At 46.7% G+C, this 23,953-nt stretch overlaps 1 protein-coding gene and 1 long non-coding RNA gene across 14 annotated transcripts in view; one reads left to right on the top strand and one right to left on the bottom strand.

Annotated features, from left to right (window-relative positions):
• Positions 1–284: 284 nt before the first annotated feature.
• Positions 285–23,953, bottom strand: part of ST3GAL5 (ST3 beta-galactoside alpha-2,3-sialyltransferase 5) — a 50,530-nt gene continuing 26,861 nt past the window's right edge. For 4 of the 13 annotated variants that reach the window (XM_045884616.3, XM_045884615.3, XM_045884617.3 and 1 more), the window contains exons 3-8: positions 21,869–21,957; positions 21,677–21,788; positions 11,817–12,160; positions 7,275–7,461; positions 5,134–5,292; positions 331–1,534 (exon numbers count right to left, since the gene is read on the bottom strand). In XM_045884616.3, the coding sequence (XP_045740572.1) occupies positions 1,286–1,534; positions 5,134–5,292; positions 7,275–7,461; positions 11,817–12,160; positions 21,677–21,788; positions 21,869–21,957 (1,140 nt within the window). In that variant the 3' untranslated portion in view covers positions 331–1,285. Of the gene's footprint in view, positions 1,535–2,454; positions 4,396–5,133; positions 5,293–7,274; positions 7,462–11,816; positions 12,161–21,676; positions 21,789–21,868; positions 21,958–23,953 lie in introns of all 13 variants that reach the window. The other 9 variants (XM_045884619.3, XM_064572238.1, XM_045884620.3 and 6 more) reach the window with 7 other exon arrangements.
• LOC135361747 (uncharacterized) lies at positions 13,887–22,601 on the top strand. Its single transcript, XR_010405563.1, has 2 exons — positions 13,887–15,069; positions 19,530–22,601. It is a non-coding gene; the product is annotated as an uncharacterized LOC135361747 (long non-coding RNA).

Raw genomic sequence — 23,953 nt, 5'->3', positions numbered from 1 at the left:
CGGGGAGGGAGCAAAGTGGCTGCCCAGCCTCTGATGACAAAGACTAGAGCAGTTAAGAGACAGAAGCTGGAACAAGCCTGTGTTCCAGGAGGAAGTCACTGACACTCGACGTCTCTCCCAGAGTCCCGAGCTGTCTGGGGCGCGGCCCCGGCAGGACGAGGCAGCCCCCACTCTGTGGCTCACGGCCGGCATCCCCCACCGAAGTCTCCACCTAGCAGCATCCAAGGACATCCCAGGGAGATTACAGACTTTTTTTTTTAAGTGCTCAAATTAAGTAGACTATGAGAGCTCCTCAAAAGCTTTTATTCTTTTTTTTTTTTTTGACCAGCACACTGCCTGGTACACACTGCCAGGTAGGCATTAAAAAAAAATTTCTTTTTAAATAGGCAATTTATAACACTGGGAGGATCCTATTTCAATGTTTCAGAAAACATGACTATTCTTGGAAAGGGTTTGTACTTCTACAACTCTGGAGATCAGAAAGTGTGTCCTCATTTTAATAAACCACCTCAGGCAGACAGAGGACCACCTCCGACTATCATTTAAGTGCTTTGGAAGGGCAGTGAAAAAAGTCTCAAGAAATTTAAGAGTTGGCATCATTTCAGCAGAGAGAATGGCTTCTGCAGCCCAGGGTGGCTTCGTACATTCAGAGGACAAAGGAAAGGTCTTCTGTGTCCCTCCTCGGCCAGGGACGGCCACCATGGCTGCCCTGGTTGATGGCTGCAAGGCTGGCAGAAGGCAGACCACAGAGGGGCCGGGAACTTCTCCGACCAGCCCAGGCCGCACGCAGCCGCACGGCTGACCCAGTAGCCGTGCTCTGGCTACTGAGCACGTCATCCCGGAAGCACCTCGGACATGTGTCCCGCCCAACAGTGACAAGGAACCAGAATCTGGCATTCAGGGCTCTCATCGAAGGAGTGACCTCCATTCTCCTTCCACTCAATTACCTGGTATTCTCTGTGCTAAGTAGACATGGACAGAGTTTTTACAAATTAAATAACGTTCTTAAAATACAATAAAACATCATCACATACAAGTCTCTTTGAAAAGTCTTTCCAATTCAATTCTCAAAATTATCTTACAAAAATGTTGTGCAAAAACACTGACCTCAAATAAATAGGGGGGGACAAAGTGGGAAGAGCGAAACTTGTTTTTCGTTTTTTAAATTAAAAGTTAAAAACACCAGCTGCACTTCAAAGGATTTGCAGGATGCAATGCATCGAGAAGACTGTGAAACCCAGCCTTCACGGTTGGAGTTGCATTGTCAGATGAGGTTGCTCCGTGTTCAGAATTCACAATGGATGCCTCCGCTGAGATCCTTCACCACGCCCTCTTTGACCAGCTTGAGGAGGAACCTGGTCTCCGTTGTCACATTATGCATGGTCTGAAAGTTCATGGCAGCCATACAGAGATTGTCGAAGTAGTGCAAAGGTGTTCTGGGTTGACTGAGGTCATATCCAAAGCCTGCCAAGCTGACTTCGTCACACAGATGTGTAGCTAAGACCACAGCAATGACACCGATGGTGGGCACGTTCTGAAGAAGAGGGAAAGACAAAACAAGGCTTAGCACCATTCACTGCTTTCTAAGTGGTATACATGCTCTGCGAAGTCACAGAGGCTTGCCCTGGGCGCTGCGATGTTAACACACCGCATGGTTTTATGGGCCACAGAATCCTCAAGTCTGAATCTAGACTCTAAAACAGGGTCTGTGATGTGAAAACCTTTTAACACACCACCAAGGGTAGCTTGGCAGGTCCTCTTGCCCCAAACGAAAAGGTGTTCTTTGTAAAACTTCTACCTCCTGGTCCTACACGTGATGACCAGAACGGCAAAGCAAGTCCATTTCCTTCTTACGCGACAAAAGTCTATAAGGTCTGCCCTGGAATTAGGAAAATCCCCAGGACCTTCCACCATCGCTCTTGGGACCTGCTTCTGGAGGCCGGCCCCTCCTTGCTGGCTCCCGTGGACGGGGTCGGCCTGAGAAGAGAGCAGCCTCCGCTCCCACCAGCGAAGACCATGTTCACTTCTCACCTGAAGCTGCGTCCCACCGAGGACCCTCATTTGCTTTTCTGGCAAATAACGCTTCCAGGCCATTTTCACACGTACAGCTGCTATGCCAGTTTCTGCCCACCCTCTGTGTGGGCAATTTTTAGGCCCAAATTAAGAGTTTCCACATTTGTTCCTTCTAAAATGTATCCTACTGACCGTGGCCTCAGATGCCAAATGTCTGAACCGTTCTGGATTCTGATGATCTCACCACTCCCTCCCTCGGGTCCGCTATCTCGCCACTTGCAAACCTGGAATCGGATCTCTGTCCCGGTCTTGAGCAAAAACAGTATGCAGGGCAGAGAGAAATACAGAAAGACCTACAGTGGCCTAAGCACTCCCTGAAGGCCCCTGCTGATCTACTAATGACATTCTGTTGTACAGCTTTTCATGTGTAAATGTGCCTACTTTGTTCACTTGAGTCTGTGGCTTCCAGAAACAACTCTCCTCGTCTGTCAACGCGAACAACGGTGAACCTTTCGGAGTTGACAGTTCAAGTGGATTAAGGAACCTCTACAGAACTCATTTGTTCAAAGCCACCCATGCTCCTTGATGTGGGGCATCTGCGTCACTTGTCACTCGGGAAAAAGAAACTCAACAGTCACCGAAGACGAGAGAAATTAACCCAAAGAAAGATTTCTTCCTGTTCAGCCACAGGACCCAAAGGCAGTGTCCCGCCTTACCTGCAGCCAGCCCCGTACCTAGCATATCGGGAAGACTCAGTCAGTGTTTACAGAAGGAGTACGTGAAATCGGCCGTGCACAGGGGCAATGTATGGAGAGAAACTCAGCAGCCATGAAAAACTGCTCAGAGCATGCTATCTCCAGAGCACATCCCCTAAGATGACACCTCCTCATCTACCAGACTTACCTCTCCGCTAGAAGGACGGGTCACCAGGCCTTCCTGACAACAAAATCCCAGCTTACTGTTTATTTCCAAGCTTTGCCCTAGGCATCTCTAGACACACATTTTTACTTTTAAATAAAAACGGAATGGTATACATGCTCGGTAACTTGATTTTCTTGTTTATCACATTATGGAGGAGGTGTGTTCACATCCATTTGTTTTCCTTCATCCTTTAACAGTCACACAATACTGCATCAGCTAAATGTAATATGTTTAAATCATCCCCTAATGAGAAACGTTTAGGCCGTTTTTAAGTCCTTTGTTATTAACATTATGGTAAACATCCCAGAATAGCCACCTTTGCAGATTTCTCTTTTCTCTCTCCCTCTTCTTTAAAGATTTTACTTTTAACTAATCTCTACACCCAATGTGGGGCTCAAACTCACAATCCCAAGGTCAGGAGTCACACGCTCCACCACCTGAGCCAGCCAGGTGCCCCTCTAATTTTCTTATGATAAAATTTTTAGAGTAAAATTGCTGGGTCAAGACTCTTCACATTCACATTTAAAGCCGATATATACGGCCAAACTACCCTCCAACTTATAATTCTACCTGTACTCCTGCCAGGCAAGGACATTATTGAGCCTTTAAATCTTTGCTAAGGAAACAGGAAAAAATGTCATTGTGGCTCTAATTTACTTTTGATTATTGGTGAAGTTGAACATTTTATCATGTATTCCTTGGCTGTATTAATTTCTTCTTTTGTGAAATGCCTGTTCATATCTTTTTTCCCATTTTTTTTTATTGGCCCATCTTTTCTTTTTGATTTAATAAGATCTCCTTATACTTTGGGAGTATTTGCTATTATATATATGATAAAATTTCCCCCGCTTATTTTGTATTCTAACTTTGTTTCTGCTATCTTTTGCTGTTCAGTAACTTCATATTTTATGTAATTAAATCTGCTAATTTTTTAAAGGTTACTTTTTAAATAAAAAGCTACCTACAGGGCGCCTGGGTGGCTCAGATGGTTAAGCATCTGCCTTCGGCTAAGGTCATGATCTCAGGGTCCTGGGACCCATTCCTGCACTGGGCTCCCTGCTCAGCGGGGAGCCTGCATCTCCTTCTCCCTCTGTCCCTCTTCTCTGTTCATGCCCTCTCTCTCTCAAATAAATAAATAAAATCTTAAAAAAAGAATTTGACTCATTGGGCAAACGGACGAACCTGCTAGTCTGCCTACTGGTTACCGGTTGACCATATCTAAGAGTCTAACTCAATGTTTGTAAACTGTGACCCTGACCAGCCCCAGGTACCTGCTAGGCAGTATCTCACGCCCCCAGTGTGAGCAGCACCCCACCCCCATTTCTAAATTCCTGGCTTTCCTTTATATATGGAGATTTTGCTTAAAAGTTTAAGAATGTGGTGCCTGGGTAGTTCAGGTGGTTTAGCATCCAACTCTTGATCTCAGCTCAGGTCTCCATCTCAGGGTCATGAGTTCAAGCCCGGCATTAAAAAAAAAAAAAAAAAAAGAAGTTTAAGGATGATTTCCACTGCTTTTAAAAAAGTTATCTTCAAAGACACAGGCTTAGCTATTTGGCTCATAAAGAAACTGATTATAAAGGCATCACCACCCTCCTGGTGTCAGCACAGGCTCTGCAGGTAAAGAATTTCTATTGCAGTGAACGAACTCTAGAGAGCACAAAGGTTCTCAAATTAGGCTACAAAATAAAATCACCCAGGGGACTTTGAAAATCCCAGTGTATAGACCACAGCAGAGAACAATTAAATAGAAAGTTTGGGATGGGACCCAAGGGTCAACTGAAAAGCACTGCTCTAGGGGGAGAACTTTACTTACCATCACCTATAAAGTGAGGATAAATGTCAAGTCTGACCTGAGTGGCCAACTGAGTTAAAAATGTAAAGAACTTTCCAGACCACCAAAGTGCCTTTCACTCTGGAGTCCCAGAGTCAGAATACCTTAAATAATATCTCAGTGACCTAAATGTTAACATGTGGATTATACTAAAGAGATGAGTCACCAGGGGAATAGCCAAGTAAACAATGAGGAGCCCTGAAATCAAGATGTAGAACAGCAAACACACACGGAGCCTGTAATCAGTGACTACATTTCTATACTGGGAGATGCTTCTGGGAATACAGCTGAGCCTAAATGAAATTTGTACAGAGGTCTCCCTTCCAACACAGAGAAGAACAGTTAACTTTCAATTACAACAAAAATACCTTATCTCGGCCCCAGAACCTTGACTGGGGCTCCGAGTATTGAAGGATGTCAAAGGCGGTCTCTTTGATAATAACTGGATTCAAAATCCTGAAGTGTTTGGGCTGTAGTGGGATTTTTTCCGCCACCTGCTTCCAAAAGAAGAGCCGCACCCAAAATGGCTAAGGGAAGAAAGCAAGCAATCATTAGGGGGACTGAATAAAGTTATCCTGCCATCAGAAGGTGGGAACATGCACCCCTGCTAAGCAGCCCAGAGCCATGGGTGTGACCCCAAATGGGCTGGGGTGCTGCAGTCACTGAGATCAATGCCAGTCCAATGCCCCAGCTCAGAGGAGCAACTCCAAAGGATCTGATTTACAAAGGTGGCACTGGACAAGAAGAGGAACTACAGAATCAGCTCTGGTTTGTTTGGGGAAGAAATTCCCCAGGGAATGACCTGAGAGGGGAAGACTTTTTAAGACCCAAAGGCATCATTTGTCCCCAGGGAAGACCAGGTGAACAGACCCAATTTAAGGGTATTAAGTGCCGTGAGTGCCCCACTCAGATCAGGCCCTCCCCCTACATCCTCCCTCCACTGACTTGCTCTAGTTCCTAATCCTGTGAAGTCTCCTGGTAACCGACTGTAAGTCATTTCCTACGTGCTTCATCTTCCAACTAGACCAACTTCTACCCAGTGGAAAATCCAGATCATGATAAGCTATACAGAATCAGGCTTTGCAGACAGAAATTCTCCACCAGATGGTGCTTATGTGAAAAGTCTAATATATCCTATTAATTCTGCAGACAACTAGTTTTTATGTGTGTGTCTAAATGTGACAGTTGACCTTTGAAATTTATTTCAGCATAATGGATGGTGCCATAAAGTAATATGATCAATTATTACAACGAACAAAAGGGAGCTCATGAGGGCCATTTCCTCAACATCTGCCCCTCTGGAATTCTCTGAATTTCCTCCAACAAGGGGACCACCAGCAGAGCATTTTTATAATTTCTTTTTTTTAAAGATTTTATTTATTTGAGAGAGAATGAGAGAGAGAGAGAGAGCACATGAGAGGGGGCAGGGTCAGAGGGAGAAGCAGACTCCCTGCTGAGCAGGGAGCCTGATGCAGGACTCGATCCGGAGACTCCAGGATCATGACCTGAGCCGAAGGCAGTTGCTTAACCAACTGAGCCACCCAGGTGCCCCAGCAGAGCATTTTTAGACAATCTCTTGGGGAATATTCCTCAGAGGTTTTATATATATATTCTTTTGAAAATCCTCAATAATGGTTTATATTCATCCAAGTAAGTCTAATTTCTGGATTAGCCAAAAGATATGTAAATTCAAGCCTGGTGAATAAGGTAGGTGATCAGTAACAACAATTTTGGTCCCAAACCTGATATTCCCATTAAGTAATGATCACAATTAATCTTAAATTCTGAAAGTCATTCCCAACAAGGAATACTGATAGTTTCTACAAAGGCAGTAGCTATTTGAAAGACAACACAGGGGCGCCTGGGTGGCTCAGTTGTTAAGCGTCTGCCTTCGGCTCAGGTCATAATCCCAGTGTTCTGGGATCGAGTCCCACATCCGGCTCCCTGCTCAGCGGGAAGCCTGCTTCTCCCTCTTCCACTCCCCCTGCTTGTGTTCCCTCTCTCGCTGTGTCTCTCTCTGTCAAAAAAATAAAATCTTAAAAAAAAAAAAAAAAAGACAACACAAAAGTACAATTGACCCCTGAATGATGTGGGGGTTAGGGGCACCACCATCCACTCCCCGAGTAGTTGAAATCCACAGATAACTTCTCACTCCCCGAAAACATAACTACTAATAGCCTACTGCTGACCAGAGGCCTTACCAATAATATAAACAGTTAACACATATTTTGTATATGTATTATATATTGTATTCTTACAATAAAGCGAGCTAGAGAAATAAAATGTTAAGAAAATCATAAGGAAGAGAAAATGCCTTTAGAGTACTGCACTGTATTTATCAAAAACAATCTGTGTACAAGTGGACTCATGCAGTTCAAACCCATGTTGTTCGGGAGTCAACTGTATACATTCCACTGTGTGTGTTTAAAAATACAAGTCTGTAATTACAGTTAGAGACCCCTCCACTTTTTACGAAGGAACACTGGAGAGCTGAATTTCTAGTGCTTACCAGGGTTTCATTTTTTACCATTGCTTGAAGCCAGTTGAAGTCAACACTCTTAAATAAAACAGCAACAAACAAGTCATTGGAATAATATTCAACGTCAGACAGTGGCGCGCCCTCTGGATAAGTCATCCTGATAGTAGTTTTATTACCAACATGCTCGGAATATCCCTCAACTGGTGCACTGTTTAACCTATTTAAATAAAAAGGACAAAGATAAGTTGACAAAGCAAACCATCAACTACTTTATCACATCATGCAAGATCCCTTCGTTGTGTCCCACACATGTTTATAGGGCTGGGAGGAAGCTGTGGGTTGGGGGTAAGGCCTCCCTCCTGGCAGCCTCAAGTCCCCAAGGGACGCCCACACCTCCTCTCTGAATGTCAAGCAATTCCATCCAGTCCTACCACTTTAAGCCAACCCAAACATTGTATTTTGGGCTTTCTCTGGGCATCAGCAATGTTTCCTCGAAAGCTTCCCGCTGTGCTCAGATATTAGGAGTTCTTGCCAGAATTTCAGAAAGGTAATCAGAAAGGAAACCAGGGCGAGGCAGACCCAAACCACAATTATATTGACAGGGTTGGGACCAAGGAGGGCACTGGGCCCAGGTGCATCCTTAAAGCAAGGACTTGGGACACTTAAAACTGTTAGATCAACAAAGGCAAGATCTTACCAGCGTGGTTGCTTTGGGGCAGATTCTAAGAATTCTTCTGAAAGCACTACCACTCACCCAGTTAAAAGAGTTTTGTAATCTCAAAGTCTGTTTGGTTCTTCCCTTGTATTATCACACCTGTATCTCGGCTTTCTTCTCTAGTCCACTGCCACTTCTTCTAGATCTGATACCTACCTCTGGATTATCTAAAGATATTATTACACATGACAACCAAATGCAAGGCATGCCCCTGAGGCAGTTATCCCCCCCGCTTCCCCTTTCTTTTCTTTTTTAAAATAAAGGACATTATCAGGGTTGTTGGTGAAATCTGGATAAGGACTAGATAGGGCCTGTATTTTCTCAGTGTTCGTTGCCTGGTTCTGCACAGTGTTCTGTGGTTCTATAGTTCTAGAATAGAGTCTCCTTGTCCTTGGGAAATGCACACTGACTTATTTAAGGGTAAAGGGGCTTGATATTTGCAACTAACTATCAAAGGGTTCAGAAAAGAATAATAGTATATATAAAGAGAAAATCATAAAGCAATGTAATAAAGTTGGAGAATCTGGGGCAAGGGTGAATGCGCGGTTCTTTGTACTATTCTTGCAACTTTTCTGTTAAATTTGGAATTGTTTCAAACCTAAAAGTTACCTCCCAAAAGCTTCTTAACTGATATTCTCCCTCATCATCAGGCTAAGCCACCATTCCTCTGTCCCCAGCACTCGGTGGCCTCCCAGTGGCCATGCATGAAGTCCATGCTCCCCAGTCTGGTGATCTGTGCGCCACCACTGGGCATCAGGCCACCTTACAGCCCCTTCCCCACTCTCCCAGCCCCACTCTCCTTGTAGTGAGCAAAATGGAATCTCTCCTGTCAAGCAGGGGCCTGAATCAAGCAATGACGCAAGCAGGTAAGGTACTGCAGCTAGGAGAGACCAGCGTCAGCTGAACCCCCAGAACTGATAACAAGCAGAACCAGAGGAGGTCTGCGGGGGCCCGAGACCAATAAAATCCCTTTAAAAGGGAAAGGATTTTGACAGCAAACTGTTAGACTCCTCAGACCTGACCCCTCTACGTCTGACCACTTGAAAAAGGCAACTGCCGGGGAAGGCTCTGCCCGAATGATCTCCGAGCAGAACCGAGAGCCTTGGCTGCTGGAACATCAGAAAGCAGGAAGTGCCGAGAGCTGACCCGGACCAGACCGAGGCTTTATCTCAACTGCACCCCACAGACTGACTTTGCGTTTAGTTCGTTCACTTCCTGCACCCTTCTGTTAGCTTGTTTGTTGTGTGGTTCGTCTTCTCTCCTGCTTTGTGTGCTGTGTAAGAAGCCAAGTTTAAGCACATGTGAATTATCATCGAGTCTGGAATCCTGAACCTACTTTCTTTTTTTTTTTTTAAAGATTTTATTTATTCATTTGAGACACAGAGATACAGAAAGAGAGAGCATGAGCAGGGAGAGAGGCAGAGGGAGAAGGAGAAGCAGGCTCCCTGCTGAGCCAGGAGCCCGATGTGGGGCTCGATCCCAGGACCCTGGGATCATGACCTGAGCCGAAGGCAGATGCTTAACCATCTGAGCCACCCAGGCGCCCCAATCCTGAACCTACTTTCTTTTTCTGAATCTACTTTCTAATCGTGATTTACTTTGCTTCGTGATTGAATAAAGCTGACACTGGGGGAAAGACACACTCGTGTGTGTGCCTCCAGAGCGTGCTCCTGACACTCCTGCAATAATAGGGCAGGGCTCCACACCCGAGATCTCGCTGCCTGCCTCCTGCCTGAAGCGCCCAATGCCACTGTTTGGCAAGGCCCCCCTTCCCTCCCACCGCACCTCTCCTCGGGCCCAGGGTGAGCACCAGTGGCACCCCTGGTTTCTCTCCGCTCCTCTTCCCGCATCAGTCACACACCGTTAGATGGGCACGGGGCCCCGTCTGCCCGCGCACACATCTTTCAGCTGCTCGCACGGGCCCAGGGCTTAGACTCGGAAAGCCTCCACCTGCATTTGGACTGCTGCCATCTGGCCTGGACCCTGGGCCCTCTAGGGCCTCAACGTCTTCACTGGTGACATAACAGAGACGGCTTCCCGGAGGAAGGGGAACCTCCAAAGCACGTGACGCAGTGTCCGGCACATGGAAAGCATCCAGTGAAAGGCAGTGGTTACAGCCTCCTTCACCCCAACCTTTACAGTCCTCATAGCCCAACCCCACTCCTGCTCCTTCACCTCACACCATGCCTGCTTTCTGGCCACTGGGGCCTACGGCACCCCTTTTACCTTTAAACTAGGCTCTTACCTGTTTCTTCTATCTCATGGCTTTTACAAAAATCTGGTTCTTTCCTACAAACCCCTTACGCCCCCTGCCCCCTCCTCCGGAGCCCCCACCTTCCTACACATTTCCCAAAAATAGGTGCTAACATTTATCGAGCAATTTACACTAAGTTCTAAGTGCTTTACATCTGTGAACTCATTTTGTCTTCACGGTAAGCCTAGACTATGTGTACCGTGACTGCCTCCAGATGAGGAAACGGAGGCACAGGACAGTTAGGAAACTTGCCTGAGATCACAGCGACTGGGGACAAAGGCATTATGTGAACACACCACGTTTAGGCTCAAAGTATCTGAAATGGATCTTGTCATCCTCCCTCACTAACCTGAGATTTTCCCCAACTACTCCCATTTCTGACAGCAGTTCCACTAACGTCTGAGACCCCCAAACTAGAAATCCTGGTGTCCCCTGACGTTAACTGTCAGGCTGTCAGAAAGTCCTGTAATTTACTTTCTCAATATACCTCTTGGAAACACACTAGTCTCCATTTCCACTTTCTCCGCCTCACATCAGGCCCACACACTGCATGCACTGACCACAACCTCGAAACCCAGTCCCCGGCTCTAGCCTCTCCTGCCTTCGGTCAAACTCACACACTCCTGCTGAACAAATGCGATGGAAGACCCAGCATGCACTGTACTCCTGGTTCTGCACTTCCTTCTGATAGGGAGAATTTATTAAAATGCCTCAAGAGCCTTAAAAACAATGGAATATCTTTAAGCCAACAATTCTAAGGATTCTTAGAATTATTTCCAAGGAAATAATCAGAGATAAAGACATAAGTATGAGATATGCAAGGCATTTTCACAATAACAAAGAAACTGAAAAATTCAAAATATCCAGCAACAGTAGAACAGTTAAATCACTTACAATACTCTCATTTAAAGGACTACTAAGCACTTGGAAGAGTTAATTTTCCAAGAAATATTTAATGGCCTCAGAAACTGTTTATAATATTATGTTAAAAAAGCAAAACACTTGATAAGAATATAAATGCACTTGTTAGTATGTGTATAGAACAAAAGTGGAAAAAACACAACAAATTAATAGCGGTTGGTTCTCTGGGCTCTGAGGGGTTATTTTCTTCCTTACATTTTTCTGTATTTTTTTTTAATCTTCAAGAATGAACATATTTTGCTTTTATAAGGAAAACAATTTTTAGCCAGTGAAACCAAAAAGAATCTAGGATGAGTGGAGTACAGGCTGCGTGCGTCCTAGATCTCCGCCGGCCCGGCCTCGCGGGGCGCACCCACACCCAGCCCTGCTCCCGGAAGCCAGGCATCCCACCAACTCACCCCCCAACCCCCACACCGCGTGCGCCTCTTGGTCCTGCCTAGCTCAGGCTTCCTCCTGAATCTACCCAGCCTTCCAAACCTCACCTCCTCTTCAAAGGTTCTGCCAAATTAGGGTCAGTGTGGCACAGTTTGGGGCATCCAATCATTTCATGTTTTTGTTTCAACGTCTCAAGCAGTAAGCCCCCTGCAGGCAGGGACTTAAGGCGCTCCCCGCGTTCCTCACTGTTGCTGGTTCGACGAGGACCAACAGCAGTGAGGTAAACTCTGGAGGTGAACCCATGTACCTTATCACAACATCGAACTGGTTCAGGGCATGGCCCAGCACTAGTCCGTGGAGTATTCCGCCACTTCCAATAACCACACAACGCCTACAGCTCTTGGCTCTCAAGTGTTCAGGCAGGTCATGCTCAGGCAGTATTTCCAAGAGGGTCTGGACTTGACTGGAGAACTGCCGGAATCCGAAAGGAGGATTGTACTTGTACTCGGCTTCATTCACTTTGGGGGCCTCCTTCACGAAAGGTGGCAAGTCCGGGCTGTACCTGTGTTCAAACAACCGCGCCATCGACTTCTTCGCAAACTTGGGCCGGCACTCCTTTTGCAAGACTTGCTGAGCGTATTTCTGAGCTCTCTGGAATGAAATCACATCAAGCTGAGTTGGAGAAACTCTCAGGCATTAGAAATATCCTCTTACAGATGACACTGTGTCCTGTGATGTCTGATAGAGCTCCCTGTTGAGTCCTGTCTTTCAGCATAAAACGTCTGCTTTCTTAGAGTTAACTGATGCTCAGAAACGTAAAGAAATAACCTGGGAGAATCACAGGACAGGGAAATAAACTCCACAAGAATATTTACTTCATTATACAAGGAAAGTATGTCTTTGTACCCCCACCTCCTACCCCTAGCCTAAGCTTGTTCTCCAAATAAATTTGGGGTGAGATACATACTTTGAAGTATCTCACATTGTATAAAACCCGTCACATGCTACCACATGGATGAACCTGAGAACACTGTACTAAGTGGAAATAAGCCAGTCACAAAAGGACTATCTGACTGCACTTATGTAATAAGGTCTCTAAAGTACTAAAATTCATAGAACAGAAAGTAGAATGGTGGTTGTCAGGGACTGGGGGGGTGGGGGGGCAGGGGCAAATGGGGAGATGCTGTTTAATGGGTCCAGAGTTTCGGTTCTGCAATATGTAAAAGTACTAGAAATCTGTTTCACAGCAATGTGAATACACTTAACAGGGTCAAACTGTACATTAAAATACAGTTGAGATGATAAGTTTTATGTGTTTTGCTTTTTTTTTTTTTACCATAATTTAATAAAATTTCGTATTTCAGGTTCTTATCTAGCAGGATGAGAAACAGGCTGATTTATCAGTTGGGCAATGAGCTTCATGAAGTTTGGAATGCAAGTTATTCTAAATGTAATCAGGGCACAATGTCATGTCAACATAGAAGTGGCCTTGGTTTTGTATACGATTTTCCCTGCACATTAATGCTTTGCCTCCACAAGGAACTACTGCTGAAGGCCAAGTACAGTGACCCAGCTGAATGCAGCACCCCTCGGAGGGACAGGGTCCAAAGGCCCACTGGCCCCCCGCTTCCTCCTGGCTCAGTCTGGCCGGACGCGGCCTCACAACCGCTTGGCCGGCAGTTCTCCCTCATCGTTGTGCTTTCGGTCCTTATCTCCACATTCAGCAGCGCTGGCCCTGCCTTTCCCCTCCTCCCACCAGGCTATCTTCACACACACGCGTGTACCCATGCATGCGTGTATATGTGTATGAAGTCCCAGAGTTCCTGGGATATTTAATTTTAGGACAGAATGTGTCTTTTAAACCAGGTCTATACTATAATGAGAATTACTACTGTTACATGTTATTTTAAATGTATGCCCCAACTATGTTTTTCCTCAAAGTTCTATTATTTTTATGGTCTGGTTTTTGAATAACGGATATTTTTGTAGGAAAACACCTATCTTATTATAGCAGAAGGCCCCCTGCTCCTCCCTTCTGAAGTTACAGCTTCAAAGAGTTATTAGTAGCTGGTAAAAGCACACTGTCTGCATCTTGAGGACGTGGCCCCGTTTCTGAAAAGGGGAACCGATACTCTCTGAGCACAGATGAGGCTGCAGACACCATACGCAGTCACGGTCTCAGTCTCCCGTCACCAAATCTCCCACACTTTAAAATATGGCCGTTCGTCTCCTCACTTTGTGGGCTCAAGGGGGCATAACCAGTTAGAGGGCCGAGCTGGCGCTAACCCAGTCTGATGACTTCCCGAATGCCTAAAACCGCAGCCTCTGTCTACACAGAGCAGCACACAAACACCACCAGAGAGAACAAGAGTTTAAATACGAACCGGTATCTTTGTGAGCAATCAGTGAGAAAGCCACGCAAGGACCAGTCGTGACCCTGAGCAGCACCAGAACGGAAGGCCTGCCAAGCCCACGTCACTCCGCAGCCCGTAGAGGGCCACCCACACCGCACTCGTCTGTCCCCAGACCCGAGGCCTGAAGGTTATGAACAGCAAGTCTTACAGAACAAGAGGTTGAATCTTTCGCTCTAGAACGACATGTCAAGCATCTGGTGTTGCAGATCTCCTAGGACAGAAATGAACGTCTGAGAAGTGCCCGGAGGAACCCAGAGCAGCTTCGGGATCGACGCATGACTGGAAAGAGAAGTAGGTGATCAAGCCAGAAACCTGGGCTCAGCTATCCTGGGCTGCCAAATTTCCTCTTTACAAGTTTCATTTGGAAGGAGGGAAATTTCATTCCATTTCCATTCTGGCAAAGAGCTCCATTTCAGGCTTCAGACTTAATTTTCTAGGCTGGGTGCAGCACAAGGCTTAGTAATCACCCTCTGACCGTGACTCACTCACAGCGGGGTGCAATACATCAATCCGGGGGAACGAGTGTTTGGAACACCACTGGAACCGTCTACGGCGACGGTTCTGTCTCCTTCTGTCTCACCTCATTTAGAGACGTGTAACAAGCCCTGAGAAAGCCCTGGGGAGCGTTTCTTCTAACCAGAAGCTGGTCCAGCCTCTCTCCTGCCTCCTCCATGCCTGGAAAGCCTGGGGAGGAGAAGCTCGCCTCGCGGAGCCGTGACAAAGAAAGGACTGTGACCGTCTGCTTCCCCCTGCTGCAGAAAGCTCCAACCCTGGAAGCCGAAGCAGGCCGGAGAGGAAGGACGCGGAGGGGTCTGGGTGGCATCCATCCAGGGTGAGGGCCACGGGGGAGCAGAGAACCGGAGACTCTCGCAAAGATACAGGAACTCCCACTTCTCTCAAACCAAGGCATGGAAACGAGGGCTTCGGTTTTTACAAGCCTTCCAGGCTGAGCTTTCTGGCTGCCCACAACGAAGAATAAACAGACAGCTGGTAGTTCCAATTGTCAGTGAGGTGGCCATTTGCCACGGGAAACCACCATGTGACAATTCACCGAAGGGTGTTTAAAAAAATCTAAGTAATTCTCCTTGGCAAAGTCTCCACTTTCATTTCTACTGCATAACTTCTACGACAGTACTTCTCAGAAATGTAAGTAAATGGCATAATTCTTCGTAAAAGGCAATGTTCTCTTCTCCTTCTTTAAATCCGTGACAGGGCACAGCACTGAGGCTGAGGCAGAGTTTGGGGGCTGGAGCTAAGCAAACCGGGGTGGGCGCCTGACTCAGCCACAGGCCACGTGAACGGAGGGCATGAGTTAGGTCTGTGAAAGGCCACTACTGCTCTCCTCCTCACGGGGCCGTTCTGCTGCCCCCCGCATTCTGCACTGTGCCCGAGACGTGTGAAGACTGGATACTATCACAGAAGAGCGACCGTGGGCAAAGCTACTGCCACCCTGAACTCACGTTCAAGTTAGCCGTCTAGAACCTTCCCCTGGCTACCAGCGGGGCAAAATCTGAATAACCAAGTCACAGAAAGAACACCACAGTAACACTCAAGCAGTCAGGGGCGGCCGGGGACTGGTGGCTGAGGGAGGGGGACAGACTACAACGGGTGAGGGAACTCACTTGGGTGAAGGACGGAAATGTTCTAAAATTGGACTGGGGTGATGGGGGTGTAACTATATAAACGCAGGATGCTATCAAACCGTATGCTTAGGAGGAGCAAATCTTACGATGCGTATACTTTGCCATGGTAAACGGTTAGGAAGAAACAATCAGAAGACCTGGACGCTAGACCCAGTTCCAGATCTATTAACCAGCAGTGTAGCCTTGACTGAAGCATCCAGCCCTTGGTCAAAGCTTCAGTTCCCTCATCTCTTACATTCGAGGATGGTCTGGGGCAAAGGGCCGGCGCTGAAGACAGGAAAGAACCAGTCTAGAGGTGTAGGCGCCTGGACTAAAAACTCAGCCCAGGTCACTATGCTTACCTTGGCTACGTGAGTGTAGATCTGCAGAGTCAGAGGGAAGTAAATTTGGCCATAATTAACTACACAGCATAAAATGCAGTCCCCTGGGTGGTATGTGGTTTTTAGCTCTCTGAGAAGAGAGAGGGCCTAGTTCAAACTGTTGCAACCATGTGGCCCAAACCTAAACTGACAGGAATGTGCCCTTGTCTCTCCTCAAACATCTTTTAAATGCAATTTCACATCTGAAATGCGCTTTCAAAGTGTCTAGATCCTGGCAGAGACCACTGTTAGTCTTTTTAAAGAAATGGCACATTAGGGGGGCATCTTTAAATAGAAAAGACAAAATCCACAACCACCACGGCCACACTTCTGCTGCTGTATTAACACAGGCCGGGTCCAGCACAACCAGACAATGCTGACCCCACAGGGTCAGCAGGGTCCCCTTAACACGGCAAGCTGCTGAATATCCTCAGCAGAGCTAACGGGGCCTCATGGCTTTGAGGCCATCTTCTGCTAACCTACATCCGCAACAATTCAGATCTGTCTACACGCTCTTGGTGGTAAAGACCAATCTCCACCAACAGCCTGGAGACAGGGTCTTCTTTGCAGAGAGCTCATACCACCTCACAGCCCTTGAGAACACCAGGACCACACCGGCCAGCTTCTGTGGCCGTTTCCTCTACTCTGGGGACTTGAGAGAGGGTTTCTGATTTTGCTTTAATGAAACATGACCAGATATCAAATTTGGGACCTGGTGAGTATGGCATTCAAGGCCTTTCCCTCTTTGGTCCTGGATCATTTTCAGTCTTCTATCCTGCTGTTCCCCACCCCAATCCTCAGTGATATCCAACTCCTGCTGTACGTCTAATTTGCAAAGCCCTGGAGAGCAAAGCTTTCTGCACACACTGCTCCCTCGGCCTGGAATGAAGCAGGACAACCTGTCAGGACCACTGTGAAAAGTGGGGCATTCTGACGGTGTCAACAATGTGAAAAAGCTATAAAAGAAGTCTCAAGTGAAAAGATAAAAAGCACCCCTAATTCCACCGTGGTTACAGCAGGCTTTCACTTTCTACTTTATTAATTTCTGAACTGACCAAGGCTTTCACAAACACGTTTGACTTATATCACTACTCCTGATTTTTTCTTCTTTCTCTAGAAACTACAAGAGACTTTCTACTTTATTCATTTCTGTATTACCTGAAGTTTTGGACTTATTTTTGTAACTGGAAAAAATAATGATCTTTTAGACATCTTTTATTTTTTTTTAAGATTTTATTTATTTATTTGAGACAGAGAGAATGAGAGAGAGCACATGAGAGGGGGGAGGGTCAGAGGCAGAAGCAGGCTCCCTGCCAAGCAGGGAGCCCCATGCGGGACTCGATCCCGGGACTCCAGGATCATGACCTGAGCCGAAGGCAGTCGCTTAACCAACTGAGCCACCCAGGCGCCCCTAGACATCTTTTAGAACTGGGTTGATGTGGCAGTCACTGTGGGCTGCCTACTGGGTCTCCATTTCCCCACTCCTTAGGGAACCGTAGTTTTGTGCAGGAAGCTAATAGCACTTCTCCAGGCAGGCAGTGGGGCCTGGGAGGCTGACCTTGCCCATCAGATACTCCCATCCCCCTTGTCAGGGACTGGTCAGGAATCCTCACTGCAGCCAATCAGGGCAGGGCACTGGCAGCCCTGAGAGACTGTTATTGGTCCCACAGTGAACTTAGGTTTAGAAACTGACGCCATCAGCCTAAATGGAGGACTCCTATTTCATGGTTTAGGGGAAAGGGGATGGCGAGATTCTTTTTTTTTCCTGTCTACTATCCACTGGTGGATATGAGGAGAGTTGAACAGAAACTATCTGACCTATTCCTTGAAGGGATATTAAACTTAATGTACATTACAGAAAATACTCAAAGAATTGCCTGTTATTTAATTGTGGATTTTCTATTCAATTGGAGTTCAGAGATGAGACACCACACCATGGTTCAGTAATATCTCCCCCCCCTCTGGAGTTGAATATACCTAAGTACATATTCATTAACACAAAATGTTAGCACACAACCCCATCTCCCAAGGGCTTGCTTAAAGGACAAGTGGGAAAGACAGTTAAAACATTGCAGTGTAAGTGTTAGGATTAAGGTATGAAGGCGCTTCTAGAAGACAGAGTAGGATGATCAGAGAAAGCTTCTTAGAAAAGGTAACTCCTGAGCTGAGAGTTGATGTAAAAATTAGGAGCAGAGAGGCCAAGGGAGGGAAGGGCTCCAGGCAGTGAAGTTAGAAAGAACACAGCAAACATAGGGGAAAGTCTTTTCAACAAATGGTGCCAGGAAAACTGGATATCCACATTCTAAAGAAAAAGGTTGGACCCCAACCTCCCACCATATACAAAAACTAACTCAAAATAAATTAAAGACCTACATTTAAGAGCTAAAACTATAAAACTCTCAGAAGAAAACATAGGCTCAGGCAATGATTTCTTAGATATGACATCAAAAGCACAAGGAACAAAAAGGAAAAAGAGATAAACTGGACTTCACCAAAATTAGAAAATTTTGTGCTTAAAAAAAAAAAGAAACTTTTGTGCTGAAAATGACACCATCAAGAAAGTGATGAGACAATCCACAAAATGGGAGAAAATACTCGCAAGCCATATATCTGATTAAGGGACTGGCAGCCAGAATATGTAGAGAACTCTTACAACTCCGTAATATAAAGACAAATAACCGTATAAAAAAATGGACAAAGAACTTGAATAGCCATTTCTCCTTAGAAGACATACAAATGGCCAATGAGCACACAAAAAAAGAGGCTCATCATTAGTTACCAGGGGAATACAAATCAAAACCATAATGAGGCAGAAAGAAAGAAGCAGTGCTGGGCCACAAAAGGAGGCTGAAGAGCCTGGCAGGAACCAAGGCACAAAGAGCCCTACAGGCCAGACTCAGAAGTCTGGATATTCTAAAGGTAATGGGAACAAATCAGAGTTTGAAACCAGGACACACCATACCGGATTCAATTTTTGGAAATATACTACCGCCATAGTGGGGCATGTCTGGATGCAGAAAGGCGGGTAAGGAGACATGAAACTGGGGCAACGGGTGGGAGCAGAGGAACTGGAGCATCATTCCTGTTCCCAGAATCCCAGAAACTGTCCATTTTTATAAACACCATCCTTGTTTTCTTTTTTTTTTTTTAAAGATTTTATTTATTTATTTGAGAGAGAGAGAATGAGAGACAGAGAGCATGAGAGGGAGGAGGGTCAGAGGGAGAAGCAGACTCCCCGCCGAGCAGGGAGCCCGATGCGGGACTCGATCCCGGGACTCCAGGACCATGACCTGAGCCGAAGGCAGTTGCTTAACCAACTGAGCCACCCAGGCGCCCCCCATCCTTGTTTTCAAATAACTTCTATTTTAGATGAGACAACAAAACACTTAGGTAAATTACTGTATCAAATGGAGTTTCAAAGTACGGTTGAGGTGCAGCGTCGAAGGCACTGAGTTGGGGACCAGCACTGAGAGCAGGGAAGAAACGAGCCTATCCTTTCCAGCCCGGTACTGATAAAATTACAGACAACCACACTTTCAGGGCTGGAAGGGATCAGAAAAGCCCTTGCGCCACCGACTGTCTGATGCCTAAATTCTATCTACAGGACCAGTTACCCTGGCTTTGCTTCAAGAGCTCCAGAGATACGCCACAAGGGCGGCCCATTAATCCCATCTTCTGATGCCTGGGACCATCGCCTCCTTCTCCTTTCAGCTGGGCTGCCTTTCCTGGATCCGCACGTCCGTCACTAAGGCCACCGGGGCGGAGCTGCCCCTCCCGGAGGCCCGCAACTGCCACGTGCCCTGCACCAGGCCGTCTGTCCTGCCGGCTACGCAAATGTTCCCATCCCTTCCAAGGCTCCTCGGGGACATAGTCTTGAGTCTCTTCTCTGGTCATCCTCAGGAGTCACTGGGACTCCTTGGGGAACCTTCCAGAGTAATAGCCGTAATGATCAGAGCACCTGTCTGAGCTCTGCAGGGATGAGCAGACCATCCCTGGGCTATTAATGTCACTTATGGGGAGCAGCTGAAGGCAGCCACAACACAGGCCGATGCAGACGGCGCTGGCCAGGCCCAAAAGCTGCAAAGCTGATTTTACCCCTGGTGTTACTACAGCCCATCTTCTCCATCTTGGGCTTGTGAAATGGCGGGCTGGACCCCGGCACGCCAGGGCTCCTGCCTCTCCTCAATTAACCCGGTGTCGAGAGTGGTTATCTTTGCAGTCGGTCAGACGGTCCGTAGCGTGACCAAGTGGGCAGGAGAAAGAGGCCGCAAAGAGAAGGCGGACAAGCACGGCGAAGAAGCAAAGGCAGGAGTTCAGGGCTGTCGGGACGTCTGCAAGGCCAGCCGGGGAGGGAGGCGGGAGGCCCGAGCAGAGGCACGGGACACGTCCTGCTCCACCAGCACGGAGGGGCTGGCGCTGGCGGAACGGAGAGCGGAGAGTGGCAGCCAGCCTCCGGGGACGGCCCCGCGCGGGGAGGCAGGCCCTGCGAGACGCGACGGATCTGCAGGGGCCACGCTGCGCATTCGTTCTTTACACTCTCTTCGCCTGCCTGTCCCTCAGCACAGGTGAGAGGCTGCTTCGCAGGACGTAGAGACTGAGGGAAAAAACGCGTGACTACAAACGACTGGCAAAGGAGCTCCGTGCACGTTATCTTATTCAACTCTGAGGGCCGCCCTGTCACACGGATGGTGTTGTCTGCATCTCCGCGCTGAGAAAACTGGGACTCAAAACAATTAAGAAACCTGCCCAAGGTCTCGTCTTTGACTAAGTGGCCTTTAGGCTTGAATCTAGGTCAGAAATGTAAGGTCCCTCCTCTCTGCATCAGCCGACCTATAACTCCTGGCTCCTTCCGTGGCCCTCCCCTACCCGGGCAGCGAGCAGGCAGCAGGGGCTTGGACTCGAGACCGCGCTGCTGAGTCCAAGGCCTGGCTCCACCGCGGACTAGTGAAGGTGACCTCATACAGGCCGCCTAATCTCCCCGTCCTTCCGTCGCCTCAGCTGTGAGGTAATGACAGTTCCAGCTACGAGGGTTAAATGCGTTTACAGTGCTGAAGCACTTTTAGAATAGCCACACGGTATACATTAAGCTAGATTAACTGAACTGGTTAACTAAACTAGATGTGGACTTGGGCAAGCAGCTTAACCTCCCAGCCTTCATCGGTCAGAATACTGGGCTATCGCCCCATCGTGATGATAACGCGCCCACACACGTTGGTCACCATTATCGCCATGCTACCTGACTTCAAATCATCTCTTCTTTCATCCAGGACGGAACGTTACTGGATCATCTAACCACGCACATAACCCGTGAAATGAGCATTTAACAGGTCAACTGATTTAGAAAGATAAATACAAACTGAAAAGGAAAAAGCTTGAAATACAGTGTGAAATCGTTAAAATGAAAAGAATGATGTGACACCAAAAGAACTTGCCCCTGTTCTAAGGACGTGTGGGCCATTAACAGCACAGCAAGCCAGCCCCACGGCAGGTGCCTAGAGTGGGTCAAATGCAACTCACCTCCCCCGAGTGACTTCAGTACATGGAGGAAGAATACTGTGGGGCGGGTGGGTTGGTTATTTGTTTTGCTGGGGGGGGGGGCTGTCTCTGATTTTGGGGCCCCTAAGATGGAGTGTTTTCCTTCTGTTTATAACTTTCCTGAGGACTCGTTTATAACCCTTTAGAGATGATATTGCTGTTTAAGTATAAGCTTGGAAATACTTTAATTTAAACCACACCAATGGCATATCTAACCTTTACACGGTCCGGGTCCACATAATGCATTTTTTTCATGTCACATTCTTCAGTAGTATAATTTAACTTGAGAATATAAAGGATCCACACTCCAAACACAAGCAATGTACACCTGGAAAAAAAATCAATTAGGTATAATGATGCAGTTATGTGATAATCAAGAGAAATCATGTGAAATAAGGGAAAACCTACCCCAGCTTGAGTTTGCCTGCCAGGTAACATGAAAGTACAGCCTTTAAGGGGACCTTCGTGGCTGACTTAAGGCACCATTTCTTACTTTCCTGACAAGAAAAATTAGTCATTTACGACTATCTTTGTTATAAGTGAATACAGAGAAAACATTTTTCTGCAAAGGCACCCTAATAAAATATGAATCACAACGCAGACCACTGGACTTTACAAGACGCCCAACCGACTGAGCCACCCAAGTACCCCCAGAAACCTCATTTTTAATAAGTTCTCTAAGTGATACTGATAAACTAAAAGTAAAAAAAAAAAAAAAAAGTTTAAACCTAAGTTTAGGAACCATTGTTTTAAATAATTTGTGTTACTGAAAAAAGAGTTAAGGAATAACCTTAATGGGAAAATGATCCCTTTTGTAAAGGAAGGGACAGTTTAAAAAACACAGCATCTAGCACAATAAACTATACACAATAGATGCTAAATTATTTCTTAATATTTAAGGATGATGCAAGAAACTATTGCTAGGAAGTGTTTTCAAGACTTCTTGATTCTTGGGAAGCCTGGGTGGCTCAGTCGGTTAAGCAGCTGCCTTCGGCCTGGGTCATGATCCCAGTGTCCTGGGATCGAGTCCCACATCGGGCTCCTTGCTCAGCAGGGAGCCTGCTTCTCTCTCTCTCTCTCTCCCTCTGCTTGTGCTCTCTCTGTCAAATAAATAAAATCTTAAAAAAAAAAAAAAAAAAAAGACTTCTTGATTCTTCTTTCAGTAGGCTCTCCCATGAAAACCTGAACAAGCATTCTAATTTTCCCCTGGGATGGAGTACAATGTTAAGCGAATAGGATGCTACCATCTGTGTAAAAGCAGGGGGTTAGTAACACACACACACACACACACACACACAATTTCTTATGTACACAAGACTGGTAATACTGGTTACCTTTAAGTGGGGGGCAGGAAAGAGAGGATATTTTACTGAGTACTTTTAATATCTTCTGAATTTTAAATCTTGTGAATATAGTATTACCTATCCTTCTCCCCAGCCCCCCAAAAAGGCATTACATTTGGTGCATATAATTCCCTTATCTTGATTATGAAGAAACAAGGAAGGAAGGAAGGAAGGAAGGAAGGAAGGACGGACAGTATGTTAAAAGCAGGCCCGGTACCTCCAGCACTGAGGACACTGCACTGGAATGCCCGGTCGTGAGTCTGTCGTGCCCACATTGTGCGCAGCGTGGGCCCAGGTCGACCTCGTTCACTGCCATGGGCCGGCATCCCACACAGTGCTGGGCATGTCAGGCCTCAGTAAATATTGGTTGATGACAAAAGGAGATGGAAAATAATAATGTACATTTCCTTTTTCTACTTTCCTCTTTCTACACCCCCTAAATTAGGGGTATTTTCAAAAGGGTGATTTTTTTTTTGTTTCTCTTTTTTTAAAGATTTTATTTATTTATTTGAGAGAGAGAGCACGAGCAGAGGGTGGGGGGCAAGGGCAGAGGGAGAGGGGGAGGGAGAAGCAGGGCTTCTCTGAGGTGCGTCTCGATGCCAGGACCCCACAATCATGACGTGAGCTGAAGGCAGACACTTAACTGACTGAGCCACCCAGGCGCCCCGAAAGGGTGATTTTCAACTTGGTTTGGCTGCTACCAGATGCAACCACCAAGTCCCTCCCTTAACAATTCTACCACTTATTAGGATATAAGGGTGACCTGGCTGACACACCTATCATCTCTTTTAGTGTTCAATATTTAAGGCTCTTCAAAGCTGTAGGGGACTTTAATTAACCGTATTTTTAGATGAACTTGAAATGGCTAAGGGGAAAAGCCCCCTTTCATTACGTAACGGCAGGGAGCACTGTGCACGTTTAAGAGCCGCTCTCTCAGGCACTGAGGCTCAGGAACAGAGCCTGGGCGCTCCCTGGCTGGTGCTGCCCTCTCAAGAAGTACAGCCTGATGCATAAACCCAGACGTCTGTGTATGGAACCTGCACCTGAGTGTGCCTTTATATGACCTTTGGACCAAGTATGAGAGCCATCCTTCGGGTCCTACTGCATTCTTCTCCCAGCTCCCCACAGCTGACCCGGCCAGGGGGGTCAT

This window comes from Mirounga angustirostris, unplaced genomic scaffold (genome assembly GCF_029215605.1).
Source record: "Mirounga angustirostris isolate CCGP_5_RB_7025 unplaced genomic scaffold, mMirAng1.0.hap1 SCAF_10, whole genome shotgun sequence".
Lineage (NCBI taxonomy): Eukaryota > Metazoa > Chordata > Mammalia > Carnivora > Phocidae > Mirounga > Mirounga angustirostris.
This window is presented reverse-complemented; position numbering and strand designations above follow the sequence as displayed.